At 39.3% G+C, this 12236-nt stretch overlaps 1 protein-coding gene across 3 annotated transcripts in view; it reads right to left on the reverse strand.

Moving 5' to 3' along the window:
* Positions 1 to 4770, reverse strand: part of LOC308198975 (uncharacterized protein) — a 50185-nt gene extending 45415 nt beyond the window's left edge. The window contains exon 1 of one of the 3 annotated variants that reach the window (XR_013954302.1): positions 1623 to 4770. Coding sequence is in view for 1 of the 3 variants with exons in the window: in XM_080602285.1 (XP_080458411.1) it covers positions 1623 to 1645 (23 nt within the window). In the remaining 2 variants the exon portion in view is untranslated. The remainder of the gene's footprint in view (positions 1 to 1622) is intronic. The other 2 variants (XR_013954303.1, XM_080602285.1) reach the window with 2 other exon arrangements.
* Positions 4771 to 12236: the final 7466 nt, after the last annotated feature.

Below are 12236 nucleotides of genomic sequence, written 5' to 3' on the forward strand. Positions count from 1 at the left end.
GCAGTGCAGTTTTCATATAAACATGACTTGGGTGGAGAAAAGAACTCACTTCTTGTGATGCCCAAATCTGAAGATAATCAAGTCCGGAGAACAGAGCTGCAAATATAAGTAACAGGTATATTGATGGCATTTTTCTTACTTGGAGGATTAAAGACATTCTTCACCAAGGTAGAGGTCTGCATAGCTGTACTATGCCCAGTAGATGCAGACATAACAGATCATACAACAAAACAATGCCTCAGTTTCTTTTTGATGCATTTAATGTTGTCAGTAACAAAACAAAAGCCATCCTTTATTCATTCTAAAGCATATGTTATACTTTACATGTTGGACATCATCACGTACTATAATGTGATCAAAATGCTACAGCTCTTAAAGGAGACACTCCCAGACTCCACATTGGATTTCAAAACTGAATTATATGAAAGCTACAGAAGCGCCACATAGTAACAATAAAAAAAGGCACACATTTATTTCTGAGATGGTCATGTACCTGCCCAAGGAAACAGCTTCAGTAACATAACATGTTTCACAGATAAGCAGCTAGTGCAGCTCACTAAGTGCCAGAAGAGCAAAGAAGCAGCTTGTTGGAGCAGGTGTGGGCTCAGATCTACCAGCATTGCTCTCTGTTGAGCATCCCAGGGTGCAGGGCACACAGACAGCAGAAGGTGGCAAATGCAAACCTTTGCTAAAGATTCTTTTCCCAGACACAGCACAAAGATGGGTTTGAAACAGTGAGAACAAAAAAATGTATGCACGTATCTCTGTGTAACACTGGGAAATGTTCCTAGTCAGACCCTAAGTATCAGCTCCACATGCCCTGCTGTGTGTACTAGCTTTAATGAATTAGTACTGAGCAGTGAGTACATTCTGTCCTCCTTCCTGGTAGCAGTCCAAATCTATACCCCCGCTCCCTAAGCGTATTTCTCACCAGTTATGGGAAGCATTATAATCAACTCCTTATCAAAAGATAATGGAAAATACAAAGAAGAAATAGAACTGATAAGAGACAACACAAGCATATTCTGGCCTGATACATCTCAGTCTGAAAATGAACCTATAGGTTGTCCTCATACTTGCTAGGCAGAAGCACACTTGACTTGCTCGTTATCAAATCAGACACAGGTTCTTGCCTATTCTCCAAGATGCTCACAAGTTGTACAGGAAAAATCCTGAAGTAAGACTCTTGGCCTTGCAGACAAGCCTAACGCACTGCTGGGTCCAAGGCAGCAGGAGTGATGTCCCTTCCCAACAGCTCAACACATACACAGAGCAAGGTCACTGCTGCCTGCAAACAACTCCTGAGAAATACCACTTCTAGGCACTGTAATACCTAGAACAACATCATCATAGCATTCACTCAGACTTTGCTACTCTAAATTGTGTCTCTAACAGGCTGAACAGAGGTCACAATCTTTACTTTAAAATACAGCTACCATTGGCAGCAAGCAAAGGGACATTAGCTGGGATGCCAGAAACCCAACTTCTGTTCATTCCTCTCCCTGAAGGGGTTCAGGCCCACATTGCAGGAAGCTTCTGATAAAATGCGAGCAATTATTTAATTCTTTAAACTTGAATACTTAAAACAATGTTTTACTATACTAGAATCCTACTTAATTTACCTGCAAGTTGTAAATCCAACCATCTGTACTGCAGGAGCTTGCTACAGGAGTGCTTTAGCCTTGGTCACTCAGGTGCAAAAAATCCTGTTATTGGATTAAATAGGTAAATTCAGCATAGCTTTTACTTCCTAAGTCACTCAGCCATGTATTTTATGTAAGTACCCTCTATAAAATAAACTCATCACTTTAAAATTTCCAAAACACCTCCCTTCCTCTGAATACATCCCCTTCTTCCACTCAAAACCTCCAAAAACTTTATCATCTCTGTATAGTGGCAGTTAGATGCTCAAATACTAGTTACCACATCACCTGTTTACCATTTAGGGCAGCCCCAAATCAATAGAGATTCATGACTGTAATCATCATCAGCAGCTGCTATGTGAGTTGTTAAGCTGTATCTACAGTAAGGCAGGAACAACTACCTGTTCCAACTGAGGCCGTCCTGACTCATATCACTCAGATGGCTAATTTTAGATGTGAATATCTCCCTCAAAAAACATTGCATGTTTTACCTGTTATTTCTTCTCTTTAGTGTTTTCTGATACATTCTCTTGTCTAGTTTGAAGCACTGCATTTTATTATATGTACATATTCTTGGCGTGCAAAAAAGGCATTCTGTTAAATTTGAAATTGCAAAACTCCTTGACATCACACCATAATTAGAAAGCTAGAGAAACCTGAAACAGACATTCCATTGAGGATCATTAACAAAAAGAGAACTTTTTGCTGGTATTCTGTATCCCTGGGAGAAAAGCTATCTACTACTTTTTGAAGCAACTGAACAGTTACCATCTCTACATCACTATTGCAATGATTTGTAATCACTATCAGCAAAAGTAGAAAAGAATTTGAGCCTGCCAATTAATTCAGCATGAATTTCCAGTAAAGATAGACTATTGCCGAACGAACCCTGGCTGAATTCCTTCCAAGTTCAGAAGAAATACAGAGGGGGAGATTAAAATATGAAAATCTGAGCCTGTCCTTGTTTTCTTAATAGAGGTGCATCACAAGGTAGGTCTCATGGTTACTCTTTGGAGAAGGTGTCAAGTAACAATGGCTTGTATGCTGCACTTCAGGAGACCTGAGCCAAACTTCTCCAAAAGCCAGGTGCCAGAAGTGAGATCCTTGTCTGTGTTTATGCACATAGTTATATGGCCTGCATGTGATTAGTGCCCATGAACTTTGATTTAGAAGCCTGAATCACAACTGTGCAAGGTTTTAATTAGCTATCCGGTCACTCTGCCCTTTCTTAAATTCCAGCCATTTATTTGCATGCTTTTTACACAAAGCTGGAAGCTTAGGACTGGGAGGCAAAGTGGAAAAAAAAATCCTCCCCAAGCTAATAACATAACTAGCCTCGCAAGGTATCACAAGAAGTCATTTCACCGGGAGAAGCCATTGTTGAAAGACTGAATTTAGCATTTAAATAACCATTGTGGACAAAGCTAGGTCTTAGTACTGACAGGTAACGAAGAGATTTTAAAGATTTATTGTGATTTTCTTAAATGTGACTGCTACAATATGTCTTGCCAAAATGTAGTAAACTTTTGTCAACAAAAAGGGTGTATTAGCTTTCAGTACCTGTGGCACATCCTTAATATTAGTTTAGAGAAAGAGGATGGAACAAAAAGCGCATCTGATGCCTATGCAAATATTTTCTTTCCAAATCCTATTAGTCTTTAAAAAACACTTAGTCAACTGAATTTTGGCATCCAGCTCGGAAACAGCTGAACTACAACAGAACATAAGATAAGACCATTTTTCGTAAATTTCATGGTTCAGTACATTCAGTTTGTACTGTAACGTTTCAGATTTATTGCCGTTTCAAGTCAATGTATTATACACACAGGAACTTTCCTGCATACAGTGTGGGTTGTCCAAGACATACAAGATGGGCAAGAAGAATTTGGTATATCTTTTCCTGCTGTATTTTACATGCCAATTATTAATCCAATCTTCAACAGTATTTGATATAATTCACAAATACTGCACCTATTCATAAAGTTTCCGTTTCCCTACCAAAAAGAAGGAAAAATATTGCTGTTAAGAGACAAAGGAAACTGCTTTGGAAGAGCCTAGTAATTCCTATGACCCTCCTTTTACAATGTTCATTTCAGTATTATGTAGCAAATCCTGGCTGTAAATATAGGCATTTTAAAACTAACTGCTTCATTCCTAAAGGAACTGCTTGCCAAATTTAACACTCCAAAACTTGCCTCTAGTTTCCTATTCCCTTCCAAACATACACATACTCAAAAACAAGAAATCATGGGATCCTGCAAGCCGTGCAATACCCATTATATTTTTCCTGACCTTCTCAGTAGCTCTTTTTTATCCCACATTTCTCTATTACCATTTCTCTATTACCATTCTTCTGTTTTGCAGTTGTGCTGTGGAATTTAATTATCTCCCATTTTTACCTTTTCCCTATTGGGGACAATTTATTCCTTGAATGGACAGTTTATATCCAGCTACCCGCCCTATTATTTTGAGATTTCCTTTCCTGTTGCAGGAATGATAACGAAACAACTGCTGAAGACCAAAACCCCTACCCCTAACATACACCCACAATACAGACAAATTTTAGTTTGTCTTTATAGCCTGCAAGTCTTGCCAGATCAGAAGGGGCTCAGGTGGTGGCAGCTGAGCTGCTCTCCTTAAAGCAAGGCAAGGCAGGAACTGCTGCAGCCATCCAGAGGAAGAAGTCTAAAGCATGCTTCAGCTAGGCTTCACTGTCTCCTGTGCAACTCTGTTTTTACAAGAGTACTTCAGCAGCTGTATGGTTTTGTCATGGGTTTGCTAGAAAAGCCAGTCAAAAATAAACATTCATGCTAAAGGAAGTTCCTGCAAACCCTGACTGTTCCTTTCTATGAAAGACCTTCAGCCTCCTTCCTATGAATTGAGGATTAAATATTTTGGTCAATAATGTAAAATACTGTTTTATGCATATAAGACTTCTCAGAAGAGTTTACCTGGAAATATGTCTGGTGTTTACACTGTGATTAGTAAGGTGAAGCCAGGAAACCACAAAGAGGAAAAAAATATTATATTATATGGGTTAAACAAGTCCTCTGACTCATTCTCTTAATAGTAAAAGAGTAAGCATATTTCCGTCTCCATTAATAATATAACTGCAATTAGAGCTTATAGCACGGTTGTGATACGATGCTTTCTCCAGAATAAGTTTATTACAGTCATCAAAAATATCTGTGAACATTTAGTGGCTCAATATCTTTACGATAACAATTGTTTGTTAGGGATCAATCCACAAGCGTTAAGGTAACGTTCCTGGTAAGGGAATATTGGCAAACAAGAGTAATCTCCCTGGAGATTTTTTAGCCAGAGACTCACCCCAGCAGCGCCTGCAGGCACCCCTCTGCTAGCATGGGGAACTGCTTCTGTGTACCCTGGTTTTGACTTCTCCGGCAGGAATAAATAGCCCTTCTGACTGCCCAGAACATGCATTCTTATCCTTCTGTGTTGTTCATTTGTATAAGTTTTTAAATGGCTGAAGTCAGAATATTTATAGCAGTACAAATTCTCTTCAGGGAGAGGAAAGGGCAGTGATATTAATGTCAGAGACTCTAGCAGGAGCTCGGCATGGACGGCCAGCAGTGCTTGACAGGTTCTCCAGGGGAGCGATTAGGAGACAACATGAACACCTGGAGATGGTTTTTGGTGCACACAGGCAGGCAACGAGAGACAACAGGCTAACTGGCTCTTTTGGAAAAGGCAGACACAAATAAAGCACAAATGTGCAGATGAGGAAATCAAAAGGTACAGTCACAGGAACACAGGCAGAAAATCATGCTGGCAGGGTGTCAAGCTTGGCTTTTCCCATTCAGTTGTCCACTACTTTGCCAGGAACAAAGTCGCCTCACACCTGCAGCAGATCCCCTGTACGAAACGGCTGCCCAGGCCAGTCACAGCTGCCCAGCCCGGGCACGGCCTTCTTGTCATACACAACCATTCTGTCCAACACACTGCATTTTCGCTCCTGATGACTGCACTGCTCTCCACAGTGGAGCTATTGCCTCACAACCTCTCTGAAATCCTATCCGGAATCCTGATTTTTCCTTTGCTGGTGACCTCCCTATGGCCGGGCCTTCCCCTTCTGAAGAGAGGCCCCTCAGGAAGGGGCCATGGCCGCTGGCAACTGCTGTGGGGCCTTACCCTCACCAGCTGTCACCATTCCACAAGGAAGGCGAGCTAGGAGAGCCAGGATGGCCACGGGGTCTTCCGCCACAGGTGGCCATCCTGCTCGGTGTGCTGAGGGGAAGGCAGGCAGGAGGCACAGAGGGAGCTGTGTGGGCATGCCTGGGAGATTGTTCCCAGAAATGGCAACACCCATCCAATTCCTCCATCCAAATCCTCAATATGCTTTTATTTGTCATTAGATATACAAGCAATTCTCACCCTAGACAATGCTAGACTACAAATATTTATTCTCATTAAGATAGAAGAAGAATTTCCATGTCGTCCAAACTTGTCGACCTTCTGGGTATGGAAGATCACCTCCAGCTTGCAAACCATTAGGCCTTTTCTGCTTGTTTGTTGTTGTTTTTGGTTTGGGTTTTTATTTATTTATTTATTTATTTGGTGGTGGTGGTGGGTGTTTCTTTTCTTTTCTTTTCTTTTCTTTTCTTTTCTTTTCTTTTCTTTTCTTTTCTTTTCTTTTCTTTTCTTTTCTTTTCTTTTCTTTTCTTTTCTTTTCTTTTCTTTTCTTTTCTTTTCTTTTCTTTTCTTTTCTTTTCTTTTCTTTTCTTTTCTTTTCTTTTCTTTTCTTTTCTTTTCTTTTCTTTTCTTTTCTTTTCTTTTCTTTTCTTTTCTTTTAAATTCATCTTCTTGGTGAGTAGTTTCTTGAATTTGGCTTATTGTTATCCTTTGAATGAAGCCATAGAAAATGTCCTTCTCCCCTTACCAACTTGATGCTTCTGAATTTCTGAGCTCTTGCACAGAAATCATTATTTTTTTTTCTCAAAACAGCCATCAACATGCACTTCATATCCAAGAAGCCTGTTGTGTTTTTTGGGTTGGAAGACCACTCTGACTTTGAACCTAGAGCTACGTGAAGAAAACAAGCCAGTGCTGCCTAATCCTCCTTTATTTGCTTCGTTTGTTTACAGATAAATGGTACAGATGTTAAGTGGAATCATCTAATTTATATGTTGAACATGATGACTTAAAGTGTATTAACTTACCATCTTAAATAGCTGTCCAGAAAATAAACTTAACTAAACATTGCACTTTACTTTTCAAAATTGTTCCAGTATTAGAGAGCTGTTATTCAAACAATATCCCTCTGAAAGGGACTCTTATAAAGCCTCTTCCATCTAGTCATGAGAAAGAGAGAAGAGTCAGGATGCAGAATGCCTCATAATGCTAATACTCTATTATGACAGATGTGGAAGACACACATTTTGGAGACAGAACAACAGACATCATTTTTTGAGAACTGGGAGCCCCAAAGGTCCTTCTAGGCCTGTTAAGAAACCTTAGCACTAATATCTCTTATTCCATGTAGCAAAGCTACACAATAGAATAGGTTTGGTCATTAGCTATCCTACACAGGTAAAAGAAAATAGCACATGACAGTAATAATGCATTTTTGAATGTTCTGCAACCTCATGGCATTTATAGTAGACCAACCAAAACTCTAATGTTTATGCTACCAAAGCCAAGCGAAAATATATAATCAGTAGAAACCAAATGATACAGATCTGTTTACATTCTCATAGGCACTGAAACTGTGCCTTGTGGGAATGTCTGCAAATAATAGTTGAGATCATTTACCTTCTGAGGCACATTTTTTGTTTTCGAAATTAGTAAACAAAAATCCTAGAGCATTGAGGATATTCTTTTGACTTTTATACACACACTGCCAAGCTAGCATTTCTACAAAATACTGAGGAGCAAATCTAGTTCCAAGTTGTTCTTTTAACAACCTATTTCCAGTAAAACAAAATAAAATAAATTAAAAATACCCAGATATGGAGTTGTTCTTATCCTGTTAAAGAAATTCTCACATTACTGGAGAGAGCTTGGAGAGACATGAGTACATCCATTGCAAGGTTAGAGAAGGAATATCTTGCAGGTCATTTCTAGAATATATTTGGAGTAAAAGAAGGCAGCTAAGCACTCTTGTTTTTATTCCTTGCTTCTTTTCCAGCAAGCTTGCAAGAAGAATCTTTCCTAGAAAAGCTGCTCTGTCTGGCAGCTATTCTTTCTCATCTTTTTTAGCTCTGGTCATTAGATGGTTGTTTCTTTGGGTATTGCACTGCAAGAGACAGGATAATTTAATACAAGGAGACTTCAAAACCTTTAAATATTACTTTGCAAAGTTCATTTTCCGCTTTTTCTAGATGAGATTGGATTATTTTAAGATCTTCCTGTACTGCAAATGCTTATCTTTCCATTAATTTTGGAATGCATATAAGCAAAATAATGCTAACGCATTCTCCAAAGTACCTTCTAAAAATGTAAGATGTTCTTATTTCTTGGAGCTTGTGCCTCTCCTGTCCCTTTCCAGGGACCTAAGGAACGTGAGAACTTGAGAACTAGAGATTTCATTGAAGAAATTGATTGTTTATATTTTTAACAAACAAACCCCAGACAAACTTGCTGTGCCCTGTTTATAATACATACCAGTACTAAAACTAAGCCGCTGTCACTGAAACTTGACCACAGCAGAAATCATTGCAACCACAAACCCAAGATGTGTTGTTAAAGAACTTGTTTTTTGAAACTTATGCTCAATCCTGACTGCAGTATTCAGCCCATCAAGACAGCCCATATAATACATATACCAAAACCAATTGTAAGTTACTGGACCCTGTTATTCTAGCTTTTGGACCATGCAATGTTCAGCAATAATATTTACAGAACCTAGCACTAATCCCAGCACCATCTATTAGCTAAAATTCAGCATAAATCATCATGAACACCTGCTGCTATTGCAGTTTTTCTAGTCCACAATGATCTATTTAAAAAGTACTATCAGCCATCCTTTACTGAGCCCTCTCCTTAACTCTGGCTTAGCGCTGACAGCCTTTCTTTGAATGTCTTTATAGGCTGCACTGCACTGAGATTCCTGCCACAACGTTTCTCATGTGTTGCCTTATTTTTGGGAGCTAGCTTGTTATCTTTAAAAAGGTCAATAAATAGGACAAATAGGTTGGAAAGGACAGGCATAGTTTTGTTCGAAGATTAAAACCTGGCCATCTCATAAGTACTCTGAACTGTGATTAGTATATTTTGCTAGTGTATATAACATTAAAAAAAATACGTATTTTATGTTGTGTTTATCCTTGGTGAAATCTGCTGATCAGAAATAAGGAAAGACTTGTGCAATCTCCTTTAAAAGGGAAGGAATAATAATTTGGTTCTCCAATGTCCATCAGTTCGGGATTAAAAGAACATGTTTCACAGGAGAAAAAATGTTTTGTTTTGTTTTGTTTTGTTTTAAACATCTGGCTTCATCTAGCTGCTGTACTGGACTTTATTTTTTTACTTTGAAATAATAATAAAACAAAAACAGAGTCCCAAGGAAAACAATGGGAAAATGCATGATTCCAGATGCAGATTAAATGCTGTGCTGTAGGACCATATCTAGTCCTTCAGCCCAACCCTGTTTTTCCTCATCCTTACGACACACAGTTCTAAAAATTTGCTCCATTCTTATTTCAGCAGTTGTCACTAAACAGGGGAAGTCATCTGAACCACAAAATATGTATTGTGTAGGTAAAAATTAATGCTGTCTTTATAGCCTCACCATCTGTAAAGGCCTGGATTTTGACTTGAAAGAAACAAAAAGCGATTTGTGTTTCCTTCAGTTATCCAAAACGTGGGTAAGTCATTTGAACTGTGCAAATATTAAACAGGGTCGGCTATAGAAAGGAATCTACTTTTTTTCTGAAGTTAGTTTGATTTTCAGGGGCACACCAAAGACTATTTTTTTTCCTCCTAAACGTTTATCCCTCAGAGGATCCTTTTGTAGATGCCCCCATCTCCAGGCACAGGATTCACTCCAGAAAAAAAAGGAGTAATCTGCACAGTCCTTAGGGTATAATGCCTTGAAGCCAAGCCTGGACAACATAGAAAGAAACACCGACAAGAGCTTTCCCCTGCACCTTCTTCCCATTGTTTCTCTCCTATCGCTTGCAGTGACTGGGCAAGTGAGGCCAGTGATCTGTGCTGGAATAGCCAGCTGAATTGCACCCAGAAGCTGCATGCGGTCTAGATCCAGCACATAGAGGAACAGGAGCAAGACCACTCCCTGCAGAAGCAAAGCACCATTTGCTCTGTTTAGCTGTAAAGTGAAACCACATCACTCCACATCCCTTTTAAGGATGCACAAATGCTAAGGCTGAGGAACAGTGGGCCTCTGCCAGCAGGAACATCTGGAGGTTGCAGAGACTGAAACGGCTAATGTTTAAAGTCACTGATGGTTGTTCCTTCCCATAACATAAACATTGTTCTGTAAACATATTTTTTCTCTTTTGCAAGAATTAATTGTCTAGTAATAGCCCTATTTTTCTTCTTCCTTCCTTCCTTATTAGTACAGTAGTTTTAATATAGAAAAGACAAAGATGAATACAAATTTCCCACCACCGTGGTAAGTTTGTCCTTATGCTTTGATAAACAAGCATAAGTGACTCCTCTGTTTCTCCTTGAGGTAATACCTTGTCTCTGCTTCCAGCAGGGATAAGTCCATGGTTGACATTTCTTCCTGGAATACGACTTGCTGAGCTCAACATTTTTAATTCCTTTTATGATGGAAAGCCTCCACATCCATGAAACAAAGATATAAATTACCAGGCACAAAATAAATCTCTCTAATGGAGAAACTGTACACCTCAGAGAGGAGAAAAGAAAAAAGTCATGCACATTTTATAACTGAGATAAAGAACTGTTTGCTGATGAAGAGGATCAGTCAGTTGTTTGTTTCTGCTCTGTCATTCCAGCTATATATTCATGGTTGCAAAAGCAGTAAAATAGCTAAAGCAATATTCTTGATTAATGATCTACCAGACTAATACAAAATCATCCAAACATATGAAAAAACAGTGGGCTTACTGTGAATTTTAAAAGGAATGTTTGATAACAAATGAGATACTGAAGGAGATTATTATCAGAAAAGTATTACAGATGGAGGAATCACCTGCTGCTCTGGAGCGGGCGGCCAAGGGAAGAAGCTTATTTCTTCTCTGGTGGCTACTGAGGAGATTTTGAGTTTTCCCATCTCTGTCTCTCACTCTCCAATGTTGTTTTGATTCTTCCACCGAAATAACATTGATCATTACATCTGATGTTTGTTATCAGCTATGAAAACCCACTAAAACTTTTTTGTGCATATGAACCTATCTCAGCATTCTTTGTGCCACAAACCCAATTGTACCACAATTTTATAAACAAATTAAGGGTGAAACTTAGTACATACCATTAGATATTTTTTTTTCAGGCTAAGGAAAAGAAAAGCCCAGTGTTAACTGGAAAGAATACAAGAAAAACATTGAAGATCCCTCCTGATCTGAAAATCAGTAATCAGGAACCTATGGAAGTTTTTTCTTGCAGAAGTAAAAGTGCATCTGTTGTGTTTTCTCTAAAGGTGCCGCTTGCTACTAGGGTTTTTGTACATTGATGGACCTGCCTGGAAGACTTTCTAACCTGTGAAATATTTCAAACACATTTAAAGATCCCATCTGGAATGGTAGACTTGAAAAACCAATATAGTCAGCTGATGGAGCTGGCAGAACAGATATGGTCGCTGGCTACCCAGCCCAGCGTGGGAGAGCCCAGAGAGCTGGGATGCCCGCACCAGCCAGGAGGCCCCGCACATCCAGCAGAGGAAAAGGCAAAGAGCTCAGCTTTATACCAGCCACCTGGCAGAGCACCAAGGAGCCTGGCAAAGTGGGAAAACAGCCTGGAAGGAGCACAGATTATAGTCTCCACGCTGCTACATATTCCAGCAAAATGTTTTCTTTTGGAAGAATCAGCATTTTCTAAGAGCAGAGCAGTCAGCTGGAACATCTACAAACAACTCCAGCACTCGTTTTAGTCACTGGTGTTTTTACTCCCATCTTCCAGCTAATTAGCTACTGCTAGGACAACGCGTGGAGATTTTCTACCTCTGCAGGTAGCATCTGTTTGTGAAGCATGCACAAACTACAAATAATGGGATCTCTGTCAACATCCAGCGTGGACGGTTTGCAATCATCTCTTGTCACTTACTAAACACAGCCTCCTCATCCAGCCTTTAGATATGGTTTTGTTTCTTGCAAAAGATTAACATGTTTTTCTCACCTCGTATTTTTAACAGATAAACATTTTACAAGTGACAGAACACTAAATAATTTTGCTTATCTGATTTTTATCTATACCTCATCTTCTAAACATACTTTGAGCTGGGGTAAAATTAGAAGGAGATGTTCTAAGTCCTTGGCACTTCAAATCTCTACTTTGGCTCAGCTGACAGCTCTAACTGGAAGTGATTATTTATATAGCCGTGTAAATGTTCATGGTGCTATTTAACCAAATAAAGTATATGCCCTGAGTCTAGCAAAATCTTGTGCACATACAAGGTCCTTAATTGTAGGCTTTTCAGGGGTAAATGCT

Source organism: Anser brachyrhynchus (genome assembly GCF_964034855.1).
Source record: "Anser brachyrhynchus genome assembly, chromosome: 8".
NCBI lineage: Eukaryota > Metazoa > Chordata > Aves > Anseriformes > Anatidae > Anser > Anser brachyrhynchus.